At 29.7% G+C, this 27,769-nt stretch overlaps 1 protein-coding gene across 4 annotated transcripts; it reads right to left on the reverse strand.

Annotated features, from left to right (window-relative positions):
* Positions 1-27,769, reverse strand: LOC111683228 (putative uncharacterized protein DDB_G0282133). Of its 4 annotated transcripts, none has more exons than XM_046945198.1 (7): positions 27,735-27,769; positions 9,683-10,436; positions 7,569-9,572; positions 6,561-7,330; positions 5,227-6,499; positions 2,352-3,320; positions 1-1,587 (listed from the first exon to the last, which is right to left on the reverse strand). In XM_046945198.1, the coding sequence occupies exons 2-7, from the start codon at positions 10,337-10,339 to the stop codon at positions 73-75; spliced, it is 7,188 nt and encodes a 2,395-aa protein (XP_046801154.1). In that variant the 5' UTR covers positions 10,340-10,436; positions 27,735-27,769; the 3' UTR covers positions 1-72. The 4 variants fall into 4 exon arrangements, with proteins under 4 accessions (XP_046801154.1, XP_046801156.1, XP_046801155.1 ...); XM_046945200.1 differs by having other exon boundaries at positions 6,103-6,499; positions 6,561-7,342; XM_046945199.1 differs by having other exon boundaries at positions 5,800-6,499; positions 6,561-7,342.

A 27,769-nucleotide genomic window follows, 5' to 3' on the forward strand; every position in this document is an offset into this window, starting at 1 on the left:
TTTAAAATTGAAAAATTATAATAATTTATTTTTTTTTAATTATAATAGTTAATAAAACAAAAAAAATAATATTTAATTCCTGCTGATAATTTGACCAGTTTTGGCATTAACTAGTATAGTTTTATGGCTTGTATTTGCAGTTGACGTGGCAGTCAACGTTGTTTGTTCCTCTTGATTCGCTGTTGCAGCACCCTGACGACTTATACGTCGACGCAAACGATCACTTATATTTTCAGCGATGCTGTTGCTGGTCTGCTGCTGCTGTTGGTTTTGGTTGTTGGACTGTTCATTTGTTTCTTTTTTGATGGTTAAACAGCCATCATTTTTATATAGAATAATTTTAGCACATTTGGGTTGTTTTGGTTCGGTGTTCACCTTTACCGTTTCCGCAGAGGAATCTTTTAAGTTTTCATTAACACGATTTTCCTCATTATTGTTATTATTAGGAATTTCTTTTTTAATATTAACATTTTCCTCCTCATTATTTTCCTCATTCGATTGTTCCATACTTATTTCTAAGTTATCATAGCTTGTAAAGAAACTAACATCCTTTAACTTTTCATTACCATTGAAATGTACCCGGGTATGTTCTTCTATTTGATCCTGTTCTTCGGCTGAATAATCGCAATGCTCACAGGTGTAAGCCAATTTTTGTTGGGACACACAAATGTGTTGTTGTAAATGAGTTTTAAATTCTTCCTCGTTGGAACTTTCAAATGGACAATGTTCACACTTTTCTTTATTGTCGTTGTTCGAGGAGGTCTTTTCTGGATTAACATCTTCGGGGGTGGGTATAGGACGAGATTCATTTTCATGAGCCAGATCACCAGTTGCCACTGATGCCGAGGTAGAAGCAGTATTAGAATCATCGGCTTCGGCTTGATTAGGCTTATTATTATGGAAATCCTCGTTAGCTGATGCAGCTGCAGTTGCTGTTCCTGAACCTGCAACTACTTGCCTCGATTCTAATTGCTTTTTCAACAAAGAATTTCCCGCTTCATAGGAATTACTTTGTGAGCTGGATGTTATAACCGAATTTTGATGATGTTTGGCTTGTTGCTGCTGCTGCTGATGATGATGTTGTTGATGATGTCCCTCATTTAAATCATGATCCACCACCCAAATGGTCTCATGCATATGAGGCTTTTTGGTAGCGGTTATATGCATTAACTTAGGCGCCCGATACACAGAATCCTCTTTACAATTCTTATACAATTCATTGCATTTCTCTTGATATTGTGTAGTATGCACATAACGATGGGTTTGTATAATGGACTCATGCATAGCACGATAATCACAATAGTCACAATGATACTTGCGTTTATCTTCGCTGCTGCTGGAATTGAGATTTTCATGTTGTCTTAAGTGTTCATCTAAATCTTTTTGGGCCGTCAAAGGATCATTGTGTTTTTGGGCGTAGCGAGCTGGACATTTGTTACAAAAATAGATCATACGATATTGATATTCCGGTGGTAATTGGCTTTGATGATTGTGATGTTGGTTATTCGGCGTTAAGGTAGTTGTAGGACGTGCCACCGGTGAAGCAGATAAATCGATAGCCAGTGGTGTTGTTAAATTGGTGGAGTCCTATTAGAAAGTGTTAAATAAAAATCGTTATTTTAATTTTTGCATGTGATAAATTAGAAATTAGATTATAATCCATTTATTTTAACTATATTAAGGGAGGGGTTTTCTTTGCTTAAACCTGGTTTAATATATGTTTAAAGTTTTTTTTAATCAGTAAAGTTACTTAGGGCGAGTTTTTCTGATAAAGGTAATCTTCATTCTTTGGTTAAACCTGGATTATTATATGTTTTGAGTTTTTCAGTAAACAGTAACTTTACTTATTATCTTAGTTTAACTGAGAGCGGGTTTTACTGATAAAGATAATCTTCATTCTTTGGTTAAACCGGGTTTAATAGATGTTTCGTGTTTTTCAGTTATCAGTAAAGTTACTTATTATCTTAGTTTAACTGAGTGTAATTGGCCAATTAAACTTAAGTTATAAGTGAGATAACACAATTAACAAAAACAATAAAACAATGATTTCGGAAGAACAAAAACTTAATATTTTAAGTAAATTGCATTTTTCTGAATTGTTTTGTTTTATTTATTATTGTTTTAAATGTTTATTTAACAAAAGTAATTTGCAAAAACAGCTGTTTATTGTTTATGTTTCTGAGCTAAAAGTTGGCAATACTAACGAAGTTAACTGAACTTAAATCCATAACAAAACACAATCATAGGTTAAAGTCCTCCTAAATTTGTTCCGACTTTAATCTAACAACAAGTTAAGCCTAGTTTAACTAAGTAGTAAGAAACCCGCCCTAAAATAAACAAAAGAAACTTACCTGATTTTGAGCAGCTGTCGCTATTTGCAAAGCTAAACCGAAATCCATATTGATATTATTTGTATTCGTTGCTTGCACTGGATTTGATGTAGCTGCCAAAATTTGATTCTGTTGCATTTGATGCACCGTGCGCATATGAGAACTCAAATGTTGTTTCTTGGCACAAACGAAAGTACACATGCGACACTCATACTGAGTGGGTTTATGCAGGGAAATGTGGTAATTCATTTGGGATTTACTATCACAAATATAAGTGCAAAGAGGACATTTTTGCTGTTTCGATTTGGCATTGTGTTGAGGCGAAGCAACACGATTTGATGCAGAGTTTAAGTTCGACTCTAACAATTGAGCCAAATTTGAATTGTTGGCCGTTGTTGGAGTTGTTAAGATATTATTACTGCTGCTGTTATTATGATTTGATGATGATACTCTGGTTATTTCAATTTGATAATTTTGTTGTAATTGCTGTTGCAAAAGTAGTTCCTCCGCCAGAGCCGGTAGATTGGGTAAAGTATTAACATTATTTGTTTGATTGGTAGCAGCTTTATAGGCTGCAGCTAAATATACTACAGCTGCTTGTAAATCCTGTGTGGTATTTGCAGCATTTAAGGCCGTAGCTATGGGTGATGGCAATAAGTTATTATTATTGTTTGTTTCAGTTTTTAATACATTATTGGCATTTTTAAGTTGTAAATTATTGTTATTATTATTATTGATAAGTACTGTATTATGATTATTATTATTATTTTGATTTTGTTGCTGCTGTAAAGCCTTTAAAGTCAAATTATAATGACTATTAGTGGAATTTGTATTGTTGCTATTACTATTATTATTATGGTTGTTGTTGCTTTCATTGGTAGCGCCATTTACTAAAGGCTTATAGATGGGTGTAGCATGACGATCGTTTGTGGCTGTACGATCAAGGGTTTCGATGTTGATAACGCCAGCATGCTTCAAGCGACAGTGACGCTGTAGAGATTTAAAAATAAAGAAAATTTTGGTTATTTTTATATATAGAGACATTGTTTTTAATACATATAAACATATTTCAATTTTTTTTTTTTAAATGATTATTTTTTGTTTGTTTTGTAATTGAATATCAAATTATTAAATGAATTATACATAGATGCACACCAAAATCCCTTTAAAAGAAACCTTTAAATTTGAATACAAACATATATAATAAACATAAAAATTTACAAAAAAAAAACTTAACAGATAGACAGACACCATTTTTTAACCAAAAAAAGAAAAAATATACAAAAAATTAAATACCAAACACCTTAAGTTTAAATATGGACTATATTAATACAAAGAAATGTGTAATAGAAAAATTTTCCAAAATGCTAAATGAACTAACTAGTATTTGTGAAAATTTTGCAGAAGTAGCAAAATACATATACAATTTAATAAAATATTCTTGAAATATTTTGAAAACATCGCAGGAATTTGTTTTTATATTTCCTTAATATTTTGTTACCTTCTACAAAATTTTAAAGTTTTAAGTTAGACTTTTTTACATCTCAATTAAGAATATATTTAAAGTTATTTATTTAATTTACCATTGGTATTGTTGTATTGTATCGATGTATGTCATAATTTATATATATATGGTATGTCCTATGGTATGAAATCAAAAACATCTAAACAAACTAAAAAATAAGTTTTAAAAATAAAAAATATCAATCTTTTCTTGTTGTATACATTTAAAGATAAATTTCAACATACTGCGATACAATGCTACGACAACGATTGTGAATTGTACAATTGTTTTTCATATGTTTTGTAATATGTACTAAAAAATATTTTTATACAAAAACGAAATTAATTTTCCATTTCCTCTATTGCAAATGACAATTAGTGTTTAAGAGATTTAAATCAATTATATATATCTATTATTATAAATATTTTTTTTAAGGGCGAGATTTTTTGGTTAAACCTGGTTTAATATATGTTTTGTGTTTTTCAGTTATCAGTAAAGTTACCTATTATCTTAGTTTAACTGAGTGTAATTGGCCAATTAAACTCAAGTTATAAGTGAGGAAACACAATTAACAAAAACAATGATTTCGGAAGAACAAAAACTAAATATTTGAAGTAAATTGCAATTTTCTGATTTGTTTTGATTTATTTATTATTGTTTTAAATGTTTATTTAACATTTTTATAAAATTTTCCATATTAAACACAATCATCAATCATCGGTTAAAGTCCGCCTAAATTTGTTCCGAGTTTAATCTAACAGCAAGTTAAGCCTAGTTTAACTGAGGAGTAAGAAACCCGCCTCACTGTTTCAATTATCAGATTAGAAAGAGCGGGTTCTTGAGTTGGCAATCAAATGCCAATTAATAATCAGATTAGTTAATCTGAAAATAAATTGACCACCTCCATTTGGGCGCTTAAACTAGCAAACACAATTAACTGATTGAGTATTCAAAAACAACTTGCGAGGATTAATATTAATTCTAACCCTAATCCTTCAACTTAAGATTGACCCTAAAAGTTATATTTAAAACGTTGTAACAACGCAAATTCACGGTTATTTTTAAAATTTGTTATGCCCTCTGAAGATACTACTACTTTAAAATTCTTAATTTAAATTTTAAAATAATAAATTAGGGATATTTTCGAACATTACTTCGAGTTTTCGAAATTTAAATTGAACTTAAACAGAAATGAAATTAGAGGATTTAAAATTGTTTTGATTTCACTAAAATTGTTATAATAATTCGATCCTAAAAACTTTTAAAATTTCCGAATTTCTTCTCTACTACAGCTGATCACATTCATTATCAAGCAATCTTTCTCTCTCACTCTCTCACACATACATATTTTCTTAAAAAAAAACACATTAAACACATTATTTAAAATAATACCTGAATAACATGCTTCCAATTTGATACTTGATGACAATGACCACAACGATATGGCGATGGATCACGCCTATCGGCGGCAGTTGTATCGTGCGTTAATAAATTATTATTGTTATTGTTGTTACCATTACCGTTACCGTTAACATTATTATTGATATAGTTACAGTTACTATTATTGTTTGATACACCATTACCAGATAAATTACCCAAATTATTATTGTTATTGTTATTACTAGAAGATGAATTATGATTTTGAGTCTGAGTTTGAATATAATTTTGATTAGACAATGACAATAATGATGTAGAACAAGATGATGCAGCGGCGGATAAAGAAGTCGCCATATTATTGTTATTATTGATGTTTACAGTACTAGTTGGTATATGATCGAAGGAGGAGGAAGTACCATCAACACCCATAACCATACTATGATGATGATCTTGTATACCACCCAAAATGTCACCAGTTAATAGACCACCACCACACCCTTCACCATGATGCAGTGAGAAGGGTGTTGTTTGATTTAATTGATATGCAAGATGATTTGGAGTTGTAGGAGGAGTAGTAGTGGTAGTTACAATTGTATTCGGTGTAGCCGATGATGGTGACGGTGACATTGCTGTCATTAATCCAGACTTATTTTTAAGTAGTGTTGAACCCATAACCATTGTATCATTATTTAAATTATCATTTAGATTTTGTGAGAAAGAGCCTCTGGGTGAAGTTAATAAATGCTGTAAGGAGGGTGAATTTGTCGACACCGTCGACCCAACACCTGTTACTGACGATGTAGACGTCGCAAGTGTCTGTTGTTGTAGCTGATTTTGTGAAGTTTTTAGAGTTAATTGAATTGGCGACGTCGTAGTGTTTTGGGCACTTGCCTCGTTTAGACTCGCTTTCTGCTCACCATGCTCAATAATATTAGCGGCTGCATTTAAATGTGATGTCTTAAGGGGAGATTTACCAGCCAGTGCTAAAGCTAAACCGCTTAAATGGGTGTTATTAGCTTGATCCAAGAGTCCGGCAGCCATTAAATTGGTTAATTGTGTATTGCTGTTGGAATTATGCTGCTGCTGTTGTTGTTGCTGCTGCTGCTGCTGGGAAAGACACATGGCTGCCAAAACCTTGTTCATATAGAGATTTGGATTGACTGCCACTTGCAGAGGACCATTGCTGTTGGACGACATTTGTTGTAAAGATTTGGGAGAAATCATACCATGATTTGTATCCGGAAAATGTACTTTAACATGAGCTAAAACAGCATCACGATTAACATGTCTAAGGAAACAAACTTATCTTGAGAATTCGTTTCTTTTTATATAAAATCCTGTAAACTTACCTAAAATTACATTTACGACACTTGTAGTTGGTGATTTTCTCATTGCCCTCCTGTCTAACTTCCAAAGTGATTTCATCACTAGGTTTGTAATTTTGATTAACAGGTGGCGATTTTTTAACAGCCGATATTGTTACCGAGGGTGTTATTAATGTGGGACCATTTTGTTCATTATCATTTTGTTGTTGCTGCTGAGCCATGGCTGCATTAACCATGGAAGCCAATAAAGGCAAACGTATAAAGTTATCCGATAATTGATCATCGACTGAATTTACTGATGCCTTGGCTGGTATGGGTTCTAAAGTTATGTCTTCCCTAACACCATTTAAAATATTATTAACTGTTGAATTGGCTGCCGAAGTGTTATTCTGTTGCTTGTTATTGTAATCATTAATAAAAGCCAATGAAGCTACCTGATTCGGGGTCATTTCTCCCGATTTCATTAGTTTGGGATCACCATCTTCTTCGGTAACTTTCATTAGCGTAATATATTTATTGTATTTTGTATAATTTCGTCTACCGGTCTCGTCATTCATTAGAACGCGAGCATTTTTATGACTAGGATCTCTAATGGTCTTTAGGCGTATATGCTTGGTAATATCCCAACGCCAGTTGGAGCGATAAGAACACAGGGAACATTCAAATGGCTTCTTATTTAGATGACCCACAATGTGTACATGAAAGCGGGAAGCTGTGGAAGCCCAAAATGAACAATGAGGACATTTGTAGACCTTTTTCAATGACGAATTGGCAGCCTCTTCTTCGGGTGTCATCTTTTTAGTTACCTGGAAATAGTGAAAGTTTCAAATTTCATTGGATAACGGACGTAAGTTAGTAGGAATTAAAATGGCCGTGATTATTTATTACAGCAATTATGTGGAGTAAATTACGAAAATTTAAGAAATTGTCCCCAAATGGAACACAAATAATAAATTTATAAATTTCATTTTGAATTTTCGAACAAATGAATTGTGTGGCCTTTAAATGTTTTAAGAACGTTTTTCCTCTTACCTCTCCATACCCAGGAGCTGTCTCCACACCATAATAACTATTCTCATCATTATTTGCACTCAACAAACTGCCACCAGCATTGGAAGACGAAATGCCACTACTGGGCTGTTGGCGTTGATTGCCGTCAGAACTTTGAGAACCATTGCCGCCACCACTACCTTCTTGCTGATTGCGAGGTAATTTATTCCAAATAAAAACACGATTTTCCATGGGATGTTGCAATTCATTGGCACTAGTATCACCCAGCATAACACGACTGCCAGCACAACTATCGCCAGATAAAGAATCACAGCGACTATTAGCCTCGGAGCAGGTTTTCAAATGATTTAATAAATCTACCGAAGACTTGCAACGATGACGACAATGCTGACAACGTGTCGAACCGGTAACACTGAGATTAAGTGCTGAATGTGATTGTTTGTCACATTCCTCATCTTCGGTAAAATCAATTTCTAAACGGCCCTCTTCACCATCCTCATCATGTTCATCGTCATCCAAGTCCATGTCATCGTTGGCGGAGAGTGGCGAAAACGTACATGTTTTACGATGTATTATAGACTCCGATAAGCACTTGGCCATGTGACCACAGGGGCATATCAAATTTTCATTAGTGGCCGAGGAAGACTTTATCTTATCGAAGAATGATCCTGTTTTGCGATTCAGCAGGCTTCTACTGCTGGCAGAGGAGGTAATAGTGGTGGTGGGTGATAATTGTGAAGCCGCCCCTGCCATAGCCTCTGTTTTATCTGCTGGTTGTAACATTTCCGAAATTTGTTTTTCATTAAAAAATATAGAAGCGATTTCTGACAGTGAAGATCGCGAGGCCAAATCCGTGGAAAGATTCAAAATATTCTCACTTTCTTTTGTTATGGGTATAAGATTCGGTAGGGGTTTCTTGGCTTTGGGTATACTCAAATTGGAATTATGTACCGAGGATGTATCGGAAGAGCCACCTTTTTGAGATAAATCCGTGGGTTCATCATCATCATAACGCAATCTTTTCGTTTCATACATGCCTATAGGACCAGCTGTCATTAGCATTTCATCATATTCATCCATATTGTTGTTGTTGAAATGATCCTCTAACATTTCAGCAGAATCACTGAAAAAGTCTTCATTAAGGTCGGTGCCTCCCACTTTATTACGTCTGCGTGCCAAAGTCATGCCAGCAGCATGACCTACCGGCGGTACATGATGATTCATTTCGTGAACTGTTAGCGATTGTTTAATGTCAGCGGTAAAATCACAAGCAGCACATTTAAAGGGACCCGCACCACCATGATTTTTCATATGACGATCCAGATTCCATTTGTAGGGCGTGCGAAAATCACACGTTACACACTTGATCATGGGCATAGAATGATACTTGACATGTTTACTAAAACGAGCCTTAATATGCGTGACATACGAACACTTCTCACAACGATAAAACTTAGCATTGCAATGATCTTCGATTTCGTGTTCCAGCAAATGATTACGATACAAAGTGGTGAAATCACATAGACTGCATTTCATTAAACGATTATTGGAAGGTTCATCGGAAGCACCCAGCGGCGTTATACTGCCTGCACTTCGAGCATCTGAATGCTGTTGATGACCAGGTGGTGGTAGTGCTAAGGCTGGTGGAGGTGAGGAATTACTGCCCGAAGGAGAAGGCGTTAATTCCAAACTTGATCGTTGTGGTGTCATTTGTAGGGGCGTCGAATGATGTTGTTGATGGGCAGGTGTGGCGGTTTCATAAGTTCTATTTTGGGAAGGACTATCTTCACGATTTTGTACAGGTGATGTTTGTTGTTGCTTTTGTTCGTAATTGGAATGGGCGGCGGCTGCTTTCAGAGATTCTCTATTATCGATTTCTCGTTGGACCCTTAACTGTTCATAGGCGGCTGCAGCAAAAATGGCTTCATTGAACTTCTGCTGTTGAGATTTTTGTTGTTCCTCTTGTTGTTTCTTAAAGGCTTCTATGTCTCGTTGCATTTTTTGATGTTCCATGTCGGCTTTAAACTAAAACAAATCAAATAATTTTAATTAAAAATTTATTTAAGATTTTTTTTTAATTTAAAAAATACTTTAAAATTAAAAAAATTGCTGCTAACTTAGTAACTAATACTTACATGCTCAGCATTTATTGCTTCCACACTTAATGCACTTATTACACCAGCGACAGGAGTACTCTCCTCCAGTTTTCTTTTCCTCGCCTCACGATTCATGCCACGCTTACCACGAGCCTGACCATGTCCGCTGGCTATGCCATCGGTACAACCGTGCACCATTTTCATATGACGCACCAATTTCTGATAGTGGCGGGAGGCATACAGGCACAATTTACATTTATTTATAACTATTTTCTCACCATGAACATCGCGCAGATGTGTCAGATGATAGCGAGGATTTTGTGTGAAATATGTACAATAATTACAGCTATAATTACGTTTAATTTTACATTGAGGCAGACCTTCCTCTTTAAGTTCCATGGCGGCTGCCTGTTGACGCTGCTGTTCTTGGGCAATATTTTGTTGTTGCTGTTGCATTAAATGTTCTTGGGTTCTTTTCAATTGTTGAAAATGTTCCATTAGTAGGGTGTTGGGATTGTTTGTCACTGCTAACGTTTGTGGGGAATTCATATTGTTGTTTTTGTTATTAATGCTGTTGTTGTTATTATTATTGTTATTTCCTGCTGATTCTTGATCCATATAAATGGGATTACCACTAACTACACTGCGCACTATTAGCGTGTCGCCGGATCTTTGAACCATTGAAGGTAATTCCATGGTTTTTCCGAGACTTTTGTATATAATATCAAAAAATATTATTTATGGCTTTTTTAAAGTATTGGTCCTTTATGGTTTACGGTGAGCTGAGGAAAGTCTGCAAGAAAAATAAAAATTTTTAATTTATAAAGTTTTAATAATTTTAGCGATATTTACTTTTAAAAGTATAAATTATTAATTTAATTTTAAATGTCATAGAGTTTTTTCTTTTTTTCAGTTTCTTCTGCTTGTTTCATGGCTAATTTGGTTTGTTAACAAAATAAAATTTCTTTTTTTCAAGAGGTAGTTTTTTCAATATCAAGTGTTTTTTATTGAAATAGACTAAATACAAATGATTACATCGTCATGTTTTCTTTCGAATTACAAAGTTTTAAAATTTTCAAATAATTTTTTTATTTTCATTTGTTAATAAATGGTTTTTAACCTTGATTGTAGCAGGTAACTAGAATAAACAGACAGACGGATATAACTTAACTGATTTCGCTGTTTTTAAGGATCCACAGTATATATTCTTTAAATGTATAGTAGAAATTATAAATGATATTTAAGGTTCTAAAACATTTTCTCGGTAGTTTTAGTTTTAAACTAAAACATTCTTAAAGTAAATGCGCGCTATGTAAATATATTATTTTTATAGTGTTTTTGACATTTAAACAAACTAAACTGTTTTGTCCTTTTGTTATTATCCAAATATTTGGGTCAATGCTGCTGCCACACACACACATACATACGTACATACATACATACATACATACATACATACATACATACATACATACATACATACATACATACATACATACATACATACATGCAGTTATTTTCAAATTCTGTGTACTCAAGATATGGTGTGTATGAAAACTTTAAATCATTTTCCGCTAACAGCATTACCAAAAAGGCAAAAAGTCCTTTGACATTAAGGTTTATTGTAATTTTACTCATATCAAAGAAAAGACCATTAAAGATCTCATTGAAAGTCATAAAATAAAGATAATTTTGGTACATTTTACATCGTGTATAAATAATATTATTAAAACAATTTAGATTTTAATTTTAGGATAAATAATTTTTAAACTAAAATTTTAAGCTTCTACTATCCTTCTTGTTTGTAAAATGTATGAAAAAACCTAATGTTAATTGTTTTTAATTAACACTCCTTTCAACAATAATTCTCATGGGGTAAAAGCCTGTCCAAAATGCCAAAAAAATGAAGCTAAAATTGGTTCACAGTAATTTGCGTATACTTGTTATTATTTCAGCCAACACTCATACGCCCTAGTGGATTAGTTAGTGAAGTAATTAATTGTTACTAATACGACATGAAGTTTAAATTTATTAAAAAAAAATTCAATAACAAGCTGAAATTGTACATTCTAATGAAACAAAAATATATATTTTAATGAATAATAAATGTTTAAAGATGTTTCTAACACTTTGGAACAGTTTTTGTAAAACATGTTAAAATTTTGGAATATATTATATTAAAAGCATTGAAAAAGCCTTTAAACATTTTAGTTCATTTTCAGATAAATAGATCAAATTTCAAGAGGATTTATAGTAATTAAAAAAATAAGAAATTCTTAATCAAAAGAAATAATTAGGAAATCTATGTTTATTTCCAAAGATCCCAAAATAGCCAAACATTTGTCTTTACGCCGACATTAGCCAAGCATTGTTAGACTCATCCCACAACCAAAGACATTTTCAATAAAGATAATAACTGCGTAGGTAAGTTTTTTTTTTCATCATGAATGTATGTGCTCCAACACACAGGAAAAATGTTAAACCAATAACAAAGGGAAACAAAACAAAAACAAGTATTTGTGATATAAAACCACAAACAAAAATAAAAAGACAATAACCCCCTTTGAAGAATACCACGCAAACATATAGACAAAGAATAATAACAAATACACATAGATACAATCGCACACATGCACATGCAATGAATTAGATGCCTTGCAGTAGCAAGCAGCATTATTACATATATCCTAACAACAATAACAACAAAACATGTAAAATACAAATACAATAAATTTTGTATGATGCTGTTCAGTGACTCTGTTAAATTTACAATAATAGTCTGCCTTTTTGAATAAAAAAAGCTAAAAACTACTAAAATACCGAAAAAGAAATAAAAGAAAGCAATGCACTATGTACACAAACAAACAAACACACATGTCAATACAAATAAACATCCTTGTCTGTGTACTTAAACACATATAGAAAAACATATTCTCTTAAACATATTCCAATGTACTCAAAATTCAGTTTTAACTCAAAATTCAAGGTTTTTAAACTATAAACATTTTAGATCCTTTTTTAAACTCATATATTAAAGTGAATATCTGTTTGTCTGCCGTTTTGTTCTTTTGAAAGAAAAGTAATGGAACATTTTTTCTTTGTTATGTTTTTTTGGAATTATAACCATTTTGAGGTAAATGAGTTTAATATTTGCACACAAATAAACAAACAATTGTCTAACTGTACTGTTGTTACACATATAATCTATAACTGTTTTTAATGTTTTCAATGTTTGTTTATAGTATGTGTGTGTGTGAGTGTGTTTAATTTATTTACTCTCACACTGTTGAATGTTAATAACACTCATACGTTTACACTCACATTTAAGATTATTGTACTCTTTTGATAAACATTATACAAAAACACATTACACACCTGAAAGTATGCTACACAAATACCAGAAAGAAATAGTCATAGTAAAAGTCAGAATTATGACAATTTTAAAAGACCTGCCGACTGTTGCTTTAATTACAATTAAAAAAAGTATTTTTTTTTTGTTAAACATAAGAGAGGCAAATACACGTATTTTTATTATACCTTGTTGTTTGTGGTTATCTTTTTAAACATCTCTAAGTATTGGGTTTTCACGTTTCTCTGTGTTGTCTTTAATTTAAACTTTTCTACCGTTAAACACAACTTGGCACTCTTGCTGTCTAACAATAACTGAGTTTTACGTTTTAAAAACTACTTTCAAAGCATCTCTGTTTATTGAAAAAAAGTGAGTAAACATTTTTGTTGTTTGTGTTAATAGCTTACCATGGTTCTCTTCTTATTGGCCAACTGTTAGGCAGCATCTAAGTTTGAACATGTTAAGTATTTTGGCTACTGTTAACAGTTAAGTTCTTGTGTGTGTGTGAAGAAAGAAAATAACTTATTGTGCAGATATTTTTGTTGAATGACAACAAAAGGGAGATAAACACAGTTGCTATTTGTTAAAGAGCATTTAAGAGAATACAAACATAATAGGAAAAATATTAAGAGAATATTTATAAGCACTTATTGTTTAGTTATCACAAGTTTTTAATGGTTTTTATTAAAGCAAATCTTTTAAAAGAATTTTTTTCTAAGAAATATTTTTCAAATAAAGTTGAGCAAGCTATTTTTACACAAGCTATATTTATGTTTTTATTTCAAAGAAATACTTCCGTTTTGTAGAAAACCAACAAACTTTTAGGGTTTTAAAAATTTTAGTTTCATATATAAAAAGATTATTTGTAAAAAAAATGATCGATGATTTGATGATTTGACTAACAAATGACCTTGAAAGAAGTGTTTTTTTCATTTTCTTCTCTAACGTTATGTTAAAAGAAATTTTGAAAAATAAAGTCAATTGTTTTTTAAATGACATTTGACTTTTAAGTTGTTCTATATGTATATATAAAAACTGACATTTTATATTTTAGATAACACTCTGCAGTAGTATTAAAAAGAAAACTTCAGACAAAACAATTGCACGTACAGAAAATGTATTTGCTTTAAAAATGCTGTAACTCAAAATTCGGGTTTTATAAACAAAATAAACAGGGTTCTTCGGTGGAATCAATATGTCGCCTTTCAAACTTTTTACAAATTGCAATTTATTAACATTTTGACTTTCGAACGGTTTTTATGTAATTTCAACATTTTCTGCGTTTATCTACAAATTGATTAAGTCGCCTTCACACGAGTACACAAGTAATATGATGTATCAAAATTTTGTGCAGAAGAGTACGGATGTGATCGTCTAAATGCAATATGTAATCAAATCATCACACATTGAGTGAATATACGAATGAAAAATTTGACAGTCGTATGGCAATAAGCAGGTCTAATTAGATCAGGGATGTATTTTTATGTAAACACATTAAAAAAGGTAAAACAGCTGTTTCCATCTTACATTGTTAATGTTTAATAACAATCGTGTAAACACAAAAAACATTAATCATACAACTTTTATTCTCTTTTTTCTTCTACGGATGGAATTTAATTTCACTTTTTTATCAGACGTATAGTGTGATCGTGTGAAGAGCTCTTTATATGATTTTTTTCTTATCAAATAGTTCACTTTTCAACTTTGTGAGAAAAAGAGTCGACTTTGTGTTCGATTGTTTGAAAGTCGTTTTATAGTACTCAAAAAAGCGGACTGTTTTTCGAATATTACTTAAATATTGAAGAGTCAACTTGTCGAATTATCAACTTATTATATTTTTAAAAGGTTTTATTTAAAATTTCTTAATTAAGTTGACTTTACTTTGACTGTTCATGGAATTTGATAAAGTTTTTAATTAAAAAATGTCGTATAACTAAAACTCGTTTTTATTGTCAAATTTTCAACTATTTTTACGATAAGACGAATACTCGATTATTTTACAATAAAATAGCTGAATTTTCGAAATTTTTCAATAAAAAAAACTTGATTATTCGAATGTAGATTTATAAAATATTCGTATTTTTGAGTTAGAACACTTTGTAAATAAATGTGTAATATGCTTGTCTGTCTAATATTGAAGCTGGCACAAGTTATTTTATATATTGTTCCTGCTAATGTATAGACATAAACATTGCAGTCAAAACGTGTGGGTTTTTAAATGTTTTTTTGGCTAAAACATTTATACTTATTACAGTTTTTCCCCCAAAAATACGTAGACAAAGTTAAAGTTCAATTTGTTTTATAGTGGTATTTATAACTTTGTTGCAAAATTTAAAACCTAAAATACCTTGATTTTAGAATAAAAGGTGAATCAACATCAAATATCAATATTTCTTATAACAAGAAACAAAACTAGTTACAGGACTAGTTCCATGTTTTCTCTAGAAAATTTAAATAATTTTCCTGAACTTAATTGCCTTCTTTAAGGCATATTTTATATTTATATAAATTTAGTATTTACCAAAAGAGAAATCCTTTAAAACGGTTGTAATAAAATCTTAAATAAATATTTATTTTTAACTTGCAACAACGTGACAATGTTTTTCTTTAAGTCCTGCACACGACAACACATACACACGTTTATACATATGCATAAACACTTACTAACACTCTTATACCTTTGTATATTAAATAAACTTTTATAAAACACACTTCAACTTAACAACTATAAAAAAATATAACAAATGTATTCACAACGGAAAAGGAAGCAGAGAGAAAGATAGAGTAAGAGAGAGAGAGAGTGAATACACAAACATAGAGCTTGAGTTTAAAAGTGCAAAAATAACAACTTTATACAGCATACATATAGTTAATAATATGAAGAAGAAAAAAAATTTTTTGAGTTATTTAAAGAGACATAAAGAGGGTGTGAGATCAAAAGCCACTTAAAGTATTTGTAAAAAGATGTTTTTGATTTCCGGTTTAGGTTATACTACGCAGGAAGTAAGAAAACATTTAGGTACTTTTGTTATGAAAGCGATAGAAGTTTGAGAAAAGTCAACACATGTTTTTTTTATTTTTTTCTGGAAAATATTTTAATGTTGTAAGGTTTGAATTTATTAAAGGTCAACTAAAAGCAAAAGTTTGTTAAAAAAACTTTTAGTAAAACTCTTGTAATCTACATCACTGTGACAAAGTTTGTTTTTTCTTTTGTAAATTCAATAATTTTTTTAACAACTTTATAAAGTATCAATTTAGGGTCGATTTGAAATAAGTATTAGTACATAAAGAGCTGACATAAGAAGTAAAAGAGTGGTTATAGACTGGACTTTAGTCTCAGCGATAGACTATCCCACAGTCTGGACTATAGGCGAAACGAGACTATATTCCGAACTATAGACTAGATTATAGTCTAGACTATATACTACACTATAGTCTAGGCTATAACCGAGACTATAGTCTGAATTATAGATGAGACAAAAGTCTCGACTATAGACTAGATTATAGGCTGAACCTAAGACGAGACTATAGTCTGGACTTTAGCCAAGACTATAGTCTGCACTATGGACTAGACTTTAGTCTGGATTATAGATGAGACTAAAGTCTGGACTATGGACGAGACTATAGATAAGACTAAAGTCTGGACTATGGACGAGACTATAGATGAGACTACAGTCTGCACTATAGACTAGATTATAGTCTATACTAAAGACAAAAGTCTGATTTGGTTTGAAATATTTTAAAAAATTCTACATAATAGTCAATTGAAATTGAAATAGTGTAAATGGTTAGAGATTTAACTTTTACTAAAACTATATAGTTTTTAATATTTTAACCAAAATCTCAAAAGAAAAGCATAAAATAGCCTCAAGCATTTTTTTTTTTTTTGAATTTAACACACAAGCATAGAACTTACATTTTGTCCACTAACCCATAAAATGTGATCAGCAAATAAATAACAAGTGTTAGTGGTGTGTGTAACTAAGGACAATTTTTTTTTACTTTTCTTATCCTTTAGTTTTTCTTTATATTCACAAAAATAATTTCAATGATAGCTGCTGTGGCAAGATGACATATTCAACAAAGTTTTATATCTACTGTTGCTGGTGGTGTTTTTATGTTAAGGATAACCTTGGTGACAACAACAAGACAAAAAATATCAAATGAAATGTGTAAAATTGTTAAAAAAAGCAAACAACCAAACACAAGGGAGATAAGTTAAAAAGTTTTGAAACAAATTGTCAGTAAAATATTTTTTTAATAAATTTGTTCTTATAATTTATACTAATAAATAGTAAATTGTTTAAAAAAAGACATAGTTTTACACACATTATTATTATTATACAGATTGTATAGCATTTTTACGCATTTATTATAGAATATTGCCTCAGGGACAAGGTTAAACGTTACACTTTTTTTCGCAGCCACAATTGCTAAAACCTCATAGACATATTCAGAGGTATTACAGATACACCAGTTTCTGTTTATGAGCTCACGCTTATTTACCATACATTTGAGCACCCGTTGCCGTTTAATATGTTTTCTTATTATTTTTGTTGTTGTTGTTTTTTTCAGATATCAAATCTCATATGTATGCCACGAAAAAAATCAATTGTGTGTATGTTTTTGTCTATCAATACTTATTTAATTATTGTACGCTGGCAGCTGATCTTGAACCAATTTATTTTAATATGTTCAACAAATAATCATGGCAAAATTATATGTTTATGTATATTGATTACATTAGACAAGAAAAAGAGTATACATTTTTTTTTATCGAAAACGAGGTTTTTTATCTTCCCTGTGGGAAATTTGTGTCAATTTGTTGCGATCAGAATGTGCAGCGAATGTGAAGCTTTTTTTTTAATAACAAAATTAATTATTGACTAATCATTTGTCTCGCTATAGAGTAGACAAGATTAAAGTCTGAACTATTGTCAGGAATGAGGACTCAACTGTAGTTTAAAGTATAGTCTGTACTATAGAGTAGACAGCAGACTTATAAACTAAACTATTAAATATACTGGAATATAGACTAATCTACAGTTTGGGCTATAGGCAGATCTATAGTTTGGCCCTTAAACAGATCTATAGTCTGGGCTATAAACTGATCTATAGTCTGCACCATAGACTGATCAATAACCTGAACTGTAGACAGATTTATAGTCTAGACTAAAGACTAGACTACAGTCTTTGTCAGTCATAGTATGGACTATAAACAGATCTATAGTCTGTATTATAGTCAGTACTATGGTCTGGACTATAGACAGATCTATAGTCAATATTATAGATAGATCTCTTGTCTGGACTCAACTGAGCTATTGTCTGGACTATAAATAAAATTATATTCTGGACTATAGATGGACCTAAAGTATGGACTAAAGACTATAAATAGCATAAACTATGGACTGATCTATAGTCTGACCATAAACTAAACTATTATAGTCTGAGCTATAGACTGATCTTCAGTCTATACTACAGACTTATGTAAAGGCTGGACTTTAATCTGATCAATAGTCTGGACTACAGACTAAACTTTAGTCTAAACTGTATACTGATCTGTAGATGGACCTAAAGTCTGTTTTAGAGACTAATCTATTGTCTGGACTATACTCTGGACTAGAGACTAGAGTTTACGCAAAACTATAGACTATCGACAAGATTTTAATGTGGACTATAGAGTAGTCTATAGTATGTATATAAACAATACTACGTTCTGAAATTTAAACTTCACAATAGTTTGGAATTCAGACTAAAAAGTTTAGTTTAGACTCTGGACCATTAACAAAACTGTGTTTTATTTTGTTAATATTACAATAAAAAAAATTCAAATTTATTTTTTATTAAAACCTTTCACGTAAATTAATATGTAAATATTTAATAAAATTTTAAACAATTCACAGTTGTGTGTTAAATATTTCGTAAGAAATTCTGAAATTAAATTCTGTCAAATTAATAATTTAAAAATAAAAATTTTGATTTACATTGATAATTATAGATTTTTGCTCACATGATATTAATGTTATGAATAGCAGTCAAAGATTAAAATATATCCCATTAATAATATTTCTATTTTCATTGTACAGCCATAGTTTTACAAACTCTTTTTGTAAATTATTTTTTTTTTTTTTTTATTGATTTCTTCTAATGAATTTTCAAAGTCAATAATAGATTTTTTTCTATTTAGTTAAAATACTAAATGATTTTTTTTAACACATACAAACATACATATGTACGTATGTGCAATCTTTAAATAACCCTGATACTTCTATACATAGTCACAAATACCAAAACAATTTGTGCACAATTGCAATCAGAGAAAAAACAATGTCACAAATACATACTTGCTTAATATACATACGTACAAACGTATCTCTGTACTTGTTGTTTTTGTATATCTATTATAGAAACAAACAATTTTTAATGCAACAGATTTTTGTGAGTTGTGTGAGGTTTTTTTCCTCTGGTTTTATCTAATGAAAAATTGTTGCTTTTGCCATGTTAAAATAAAATCATTGTCATTTTGGTTTTCAATTTGTAAATGTTATCCATTTGGTTGTTGGTGTTTAAGTTTTTGTGATGATTTGTATTTGTTACATTATTTGCCGTATCAAGTCCAACCACATTTTCTTATACATACACTTGTTCGTAGATTGATCTATAGTCTAGACTAAAGACTAGACTATGGTATTTACTATAGACTAGTCTGGTTAAATCATGGTTAATATTTCAAACTTAATTTTCGCAAACAATAAAATTAAAAATTTTTCTCATCGCTCTAACGGTAACTAAGATAAAAGAGTAAACTTAATAAAAAACCTAACATTTCTCTTGTCAACAATTTCTTGCCAAAAAGAGAATATTTTTTTTTAAAACAAGTTTTAAAAACTCTATAAAAGCATTTGATTTTCAACAAAACAACTCTTCTTAAGTTGGCTTAAACTAAAGCTTAAAACATTAACAAGCAACATGTTTGATATCAAACATTTATGCTTATTTTATTATTTACTAAAACATGTTTGATCAAGTACTAACTAATAATACATAATAATAATAATAATAATAATAATAAAAAAATAATAAAAACAAATCATGTTTGTAATCAAAGCACAATAAGCCAAAACAAAACTTGACTTTAAACGTTGACTTTGGTCGAAGGAATACCACATTTATGTTTGGTTGTGCTTGTACGTGTTCGTACAATAAAAACAAATCGAGGCTGAAAGCCTCATACAGATACTTAAAATGTAAAAGTATTAGTTTAACTGTGAGTGCTGGTTGGTGTACGTATTGTTGCTGTCAACACAACACAACGCAAAGCCGCATGTAACAAACACAGCATAACCTTGACCTGGTTCTTGAAATGAAAACGAGACTTGAAACATTGAATGCAACAATATTATGCATAAAATGCACTATTGTGCATCATGCAAGATCACTTAATGCAACTCACACACATACAAACATTGTGACAAACAAATTTAGTTTTAACTAAGTGTATAAACGAAACAATTAAGAAAAATACAGGTTTCTACCAACTATCAACAGCATGTGTGCGAATATACATTGAACAAAAAAAAAAAAAGACTTGGCGGACTCTGATAGACCGACAAACAGGCAAAGACATACTGCGGTTGTGGCAAAGAATGAAAAATAAAAAAAAAACTACATTAAAATATTATTACGTGTGTTGGCTGAAGATAGTTTGTTGGAGCAAGCTGTCGCTGTTTGTTGGAGCATGCATATGGTCTGTTAACATTGACAATGGTTACGCATGCGTACTTACATACTTGCTAACCAAGTTTATTATTATGTTTTTTTTAGTATTTTATAAATTGCATGCTTAACAAGAGGGCGGGCGTTTGTTTTCTTGCTTTTGTTTAGTTGTGTGTTTTTTGTGACGACCAAAAAAAGTGCGTGCATTTAATTTTTAATTAATTATATAGAAAAAAAAACGAAAACAAAATATATGGTTGGCTTTACAATTATGGCATTTACGATGGTCAATGTATAAACAAATAGAATATTGATGATAAATGTTTATTTGTTTAGTTTTGTTTGGCTTGAACCTGAATTATAAGTTGTTTTATGGTTTTTTAACCTTGAATTTGTTTTAAAGTATTCCTTTTTTTTTTCTTTTGTAAAAAAAAATTTACTAAAGTCATGTAAGTTTGATGTTGTTTTTTTTTTGCATAAAATGCAAATTTGTCTTGTAACCAACTATAAAAATGACGTCATGTTAAAAAACAATTATTTTTATAAGAAATGCACATCATGATTATATTAATACTAGAGTTGAAAAAAAGAGCACGATTTTTTGAATAACAAAAATTTATTACAATTTTGTATTAATAGAAATATTTATTAAAATATTAAAAAAAAAAAAATTATAAAGCTTTATTATGAAAAAGCTTTTTGGTTGAATTTTCTGTAAAAAGGAAATTAGTTTTTTAAGAACTTTTTTTAAGCAGAAAGATATATCGAAAGTTTACTGTATAAATAGTAAAATTTGGTCAAAAATGTTCTTTTACAAGAACCCCTCCTTAAGAAAAGCGATATGAAAAGCTTTGATATAAAGAATTGAAAGCTTTTGAACTCTGCCTATCAAAGAGATTCATAGAAAGCTTTTCACTACTCTTAATATAGAGGTTTTCGATAAATAAACTTTTTATTAGTAGAAAATTTCGAAAGCTTTCTTTAACAAAGCAATTTATAAAAGCTTTTTATTAAAAAAAAGCTTTCGAGAAAAAATATTTATTAATATTAACATTTGAATACAATTTTATAAATGAATGTATGCAAAGCTATAATTTGCAAAATTTAACGAAAGCTTTCATTTACAATAGAAATTTCTTAAATCTTTTTTGAAAAAGACAGATTAGAATAAAATTCCTAGAAATAAAGTGATTTATCAAGGTGAGAATTAAAACACAAGAGACGGAATATTTTGAAAGCTTTATATAATTAGAAAAATAATTATTATAAGCTTTTTATAAATAAATGGGAAATAGAATGATTTATATATAGCTTTCTGCAAGTACAATGATTTACAGAAGTTTTTATATTAAATGAGAGCTTTAAAATATAGCTTTTTAGAAAAAAGAGAGATTTATAGAGGGTTTTTTATAATTGGAGAGATTAATCAAAAGCTTTACATTTGAGCAAAATTTATTTTTGAATGAAAAATTCTAAGAATAATTAATCGATATAAAAAAAATATATATTTTATAAAATCTACAATTTTGCAAAAATTTCAGTTTTTGCTAAAATTAAAATTTTCTAGAGAAATTTTGTTTCAAAGAAAACAATATTCGTAATAAAACCTGCTATTTGTGAAAGCCCAGCTGTTTTAAGTTGTAAGAATTTGTTGCTCATAGTGTTGTTGTATGCATTGCATTGTAACATCATCATCAGTTGAATTATCATTCAAGCCTTTTTAACGAAGGTCGAGGTTAATTGAGTTGTTTCGCTATTACAACTACTACTACTACTACCACTACAACATTATCAACAGCAACATCAACTACGACGACAACAAAAATGACTGCAGCAACAACATCAGCAAATGTAATTGCAATGGCATTTTAACGTTTAAATATATTCAGGCATTCATACAAATAATATTGAGTGTCAATTTCATGGCACTCAACACACAACAAATTGACGTTGCTAATAATTATAATCACATAAAACAAATGCCAATAATGATGATCATCACCATCGTTATCGTCACCAACGTAATAATTATGATTAAAATATATGTGTGTGTACAAGTCAAACATGAAGACATCATCAGCCATGTAAAACCTGCAACTAATTTGTAAACACAGTTGATTTTCAGGTACTTTTCATGGTTAATGTTGGTTTTTCTTCATAGCACTTAAGCAAAATGTTAGCAAGTGTTGCAAATGTGGCAAGGAGTAGCATTAAAGCTAAAAACCAACATTTTATAATTTAATTTATTTGCTACTTTGTTTAGAGTGTTAAGCAGTAAGCAATGTTATTTTTTCCCACTTAAATTTGCAAGTGGTATCACTGCTGTAGTATATCTACATTATGAGGTGTGTTAAATAAAAAATCATATGCTATTACCCTTTTTCATTATAACAGCTAGTTATTTAACCATGTGCTATGATAGTTTCAACTGCTCTCTCTCTCCCTCTATATATATTACACACTTAACTACACCTGTTTACATACTCTGGCTTATTTACTAGGGTAAAAATTTAATTATACTTTTAGATTCATGCTACTAGGTGTGTGGTATATTTATAGGGTCTATTATAATACACCTGTGTGATATTTTTTGTGGAATATTATTATAATTTGCTGTTTTAAGTTTTATGAATTTTGGGGAATTTATTGGCAAATTAGCTGATTTCAGAAAATTGTGATTTGAAAAATTTTGATTGTATAAGTTATTGTTTTGTGTAACTGGTTAGAATATTAAAATTAATTTTAGAAAAATATTTTGACAGACAGACGGATAGGCAGGCGGGAAGACAGACAGACAGACGGATGGATAGACAGACATAGTTATGGTATTATTTAGATTTTAATCCAGTTTTGATTGCTGTTCGAGAATTTGTTGTGGATATATTGTGTAGTTTTTGTTTTGCAAAATATTCCACTTCCTTAAAAATAACTGTACCACAACCTGCTAAGTACTTAAAAGGTCTTAACAAAAAAGTTTCCACTTACAATGCAAAGAAAAAAGAAGATCCATTCCTTTCTTACCGTTTTATACGTAATTCTTGTTTTTTCTTTTTTTTCACATTATAAATTTTTATTTTCACATAAAACTTGGAAAACCTTGATAACATCCTTGATGTCATTTTTATTCTTCTTTTTTTTCTCGCAATTTAAAATTGAAACAAAATGTGTGTGTGTCTGTAAAAAAACAAAAACTAGTAACACCTTGACTGTTTTTATATGTTTTTTATTTAATTTTTTTTATACCGATCAGAAGTCCAAAAATTGCAAATAACTAGCAAGGCATAAACCAGAACATGTTTTTTTATTAAAAACTTAAAATAAAAATTGAAGCCAACAAACGAAATCATTACTTTGCTGTTTAAAAAAATAAAACTTTTTTTCTTTTAAAAATTCATCTCAATGTCATCAACATAGTTTGTTTTACCAAATCAAGCAACTACCAAAAAGTATAAACCTGCAACAACAGCAGCAGCAGTAACTGCTACAAAAAATAACCAGAATTTGTAGGTATTTTTTGTTGTTGTTGTATTTAAGCAAACAAAGCCAACCAACAGAGCCATTCAGCATTAAAACAGCCAACGCACATTTTTAACTCAGTCACAGGCGAAGAGAGGGAAGAACATTTAGTTAAGCTAGTGGCTAAAATCTTATTAAAAATTTAAATGTTTTATTTTGTGTTAAAGGATATTTTATTGGGGAAATAAAACTAGCTTAAGTGTCCTTGTAATGAAAATAAGTCATTGCTTAAAATTTAAAGAAATACCCCATTAAATCCTTAAAGTGTAAGTCGCCTTAAGCAGCGATTTTTGAGGAAAAATTCAGTAAAACCTCTACACCAATTCACATTGGTTGTCATTAAAGTTATTAAATGTCTTGTAAACTTTTATGACAAACAAAATAAAACTTTTTTTTCAACTGTTAGTAATCTAACTTACTTTTTCCCTATAATATTTATATACGTTTAACGGAAAATAGCATGAAAAAAAGACGAAAAGTTGTTGCCACATTAACCAAGAAAAAAAAACACAACATTTTTAGCTTCAGTAAATAAAAGTTAACAAACTAAACAACATTGCTTGAAAAGAAAATTAATAAAATATTAAAAATTTCATGAGGTTAATAAATAGCTAAATAACAAATTATAAACTTTGACATTAAGTTGAAAAGAGAAATAAAACTATTATTAAGAATTTAATTGTAAAAGAAAAGTTTTTTTTTTTTTTTTTGGAAATTTTACAAAGTAAATTGGTCAAAAGTAGATTTTAATGTAGTTAAGGATACAATAAACAAAATATAAAAATAACTATAGAACCTGTCCTGTTACTAGTTATTTTGTAGAGTATCTCTACTCAGCTTGTAGATTTAAAGCTTGCTGCAACTGGATAATGTCTTGAATTTCCAATTTTCTATGTACAGTGGGATTCTACATATACAAATAAAATACACATATAGTAAATTTTCGAAGACATTTGACAGAAAAGGGTAAATGAGTTTACAAAACACATATAAATAATAATGACTCCAACACAATTATAATAATTCCTACATTTATGTATAACACAACAAAAAAAATCATTTGCAAATATGACTATATGCCCAGTAATTTTGTTGGAGACTTTATGTCCATTTTTCATTACTGTCATGTTAGTCAAAAAGCCGTGCCAAATACTAGTCTATAGTCTAGTCTATAGTCTAGTCTATAGTCTAGTCTATAGTCTAGTCTATAGTCTAGTCTATAGTCTAGTCTATAGTCTAGTCTATAGTCTAGTCTATAGTCTAGTCTATAGTCTAGTCTATAGTCTAGTCTATAGTCTAGTCTAGTCTATAGTCTAGTCTATAGTCTAGTCTATGGTCTAGTCTATAGTCTAGTCTATAGTCTAGTCTATAGTCTAGTCTATAGTCTAGTCTATAGTCTACTCCATAGTCTAGTTTAAAGTCTAAACTATAGTGTAGTCTGTTGTGCAGTTTATGGCTTATCATCAAGTTTAAAGTAGAAAGAACACGGCTGCTGTGATTACCTATTCTATAGTCACGACTAGCTGTGATTGTCCTAAATGTTTGACAAAAGTTGGGGGGTGCTCGACAGAATAGTTAGGATATAAAGTTAACATACATATACACTTATTTAGTTAACTGAAGAACATTTAACATAAACTATATATTTGTGCTTTTTAAATGTGTGTGTGTTTAAGCATGTGGGTGACTGACTGACATCATACTTACAACATAGTACACTCTATCAGGATATATAATATAACAACAACACTTGACATCTATTGTAAAAAAAAATATACATACAATGTGTTTGTGATGCAGACTTATAAAGATATTAGGGAAGTTTGAAAAAAGTTGGATCAGTAGACGAAAGACATTTCTACTACTGTATTTTTTTAATAATCTAAATCATTTGAAAAATCTTTTGTCATTTGATTTAACTCAACAATGATTTAGAATTTACTTAAGCAATCCAGTTTTTGCTTTTTTATTCCGAGCCACCCTAATTATATACATATACTACTTATTTAGGTAAATATGTACATTAAATTTAATACATTTTGTTGTTTAAAAGTAACATGAATATGTATAACAATGTTTAAAAAAAAGCTGAACAGATGGAGAGAGAGGCATTAGAAGAGGAGAATGAATAAGAAAGGAAGGAAAATTGCAAATGACAAGTGATTTAACCAGAATAATAAAATGTTTTTTATTTTCGTTTTCTTTAAAAAAAACAAAGTTGAAAAGGTCAGTTTTAAGATTTAACAAAAGACAACAACTATTTAAAGATAATTTAATTAAAATGAAAAAAAATGTTAATAAATTAAATAAGTAAACAAAAACATAAATAATATGGTTTTAGTTATAAGGATTATAGCCATTTTTTTGATTTTAGATAGAAAATGTTGGAATTTCATGAAGAATTTAAAAAAAAAAATTAAATTTACATTTTTATTTTTTAAAATTTCATGCTTTTTATGCATATTTACATAAACATTATCATTACTTGCAGTTTAAGCATAAATTCTTGTGATGATGCTGTGCTTGTTGAATTTGTAATTTATGTTCTCGTATTAATAATTTTCCTCTCACTGGTTTCATACTTACACAAACATAACTAACATTTATGTCATTTATTATACGTTTGCTGTCAAAACCAGACACAAATTTTTCACAATGGCAGTCTTTTGTTTTGGCAGACTTTATATTGGGAAAATTTTAACATTTTTTTGGCTCTTACATTTTTACAGAAAATTTAAGCGATAATATGTATGTAAAGTGATCACATGCGTGAGTTTGCAATTAAGTATTTAAATTTCTAAAGATTTAAAAATAAAACAAATTTTAAGTAATTTAACATACACTTGCAACAAATTATTGTTAGCTTTATACTATTAGGCATTATTTTTATAAATTTCTATAGCCTACTGTTAGGTGTTTCAATTTGTTTTTAATATTTTTGAAAATTAAAGCTATGCACTGTTTAACGGTTTTTTTGCTATACGTATTAATTCCTTGGGGCATAATAATTCTAAATTTATTCTAAGCTTTGTTGTACGTGCTTTGTTGTATGTGAAAGCTGTTTTTTGAACTTTTATTTTATAGTTGACCAAATAATGACGTGCCATTGAATACATTTGGGTGTTTTGTTAAATTATTTTCATGTGATATTAAAGGAAATCCAATAAATTTTAAAGAATTTAATTTTTAAGGAAAATTAGACTAAATATTTGCTTAGCAGGCCTAAAGTATGCTATACTTTTGTTTATATGATTATTTTAGTTTTAAATGGCAATTGATATAAAAAATTAGCTCATGAATTCTGGGAATATTCTCGATAAATATTAAAAATTTAAATATTGTTATAAATTTTGCAAAAAATTTAATTCAATTCTAATTAAATTCTTAACAAATTAAATTCTTGGAATATTTTCGAACAAAATTAAAAAGTGAAGAATTTTGTAAATTTTTAAAGAAATTTAATAGTTTTTTTAAACAATAAAATTGTTAAAATAATGAAATTTTACTTACTTCATTTGGCCTTTGTTTTTTATTTAAGGTACACT

Source organism: Lucilia cuprina, chromosome 2, assembly GCF_022045245.1.
Source record: "Lucilia cuprina isolate Lc7/37 chromosome 2, ASM2204524v1, whole genome shotgun sequence".
In the NCBI taxonomy this organism is placed as follows: domain Eukaryota; kingdom Metazoa; phylum Arthropoda; class Insecta; order Diptera; family Calliphoridae; genus Lucilia; species Lucilia cuprina.

Excerpts from the sequence above, each read along its gene's own strand:
- LOC111683228 (XM_046945197.1), bottom strand. The coding sequence starts at position 10,339 with ATGGAATTACCTTCAATGGTTCAAAGATCCGGCGACACGCTAATAGTG. Across the intron at positions 6,500-6,560 it reads TGTCGTAAATGTAATTTTAG|ACATGTTAATCGTGATGCTG; the intron begins GTAAGTTTACAG and ends TTGTTTCCTTAG. Across the intron at positions 1,588-2,351 it reads CGACAGCTGCTCAAAATCAG|GACTCCACCAATTTAACAAC; the intron begins GTAAGTTTCTTT and ends ACTTTCTAATAG.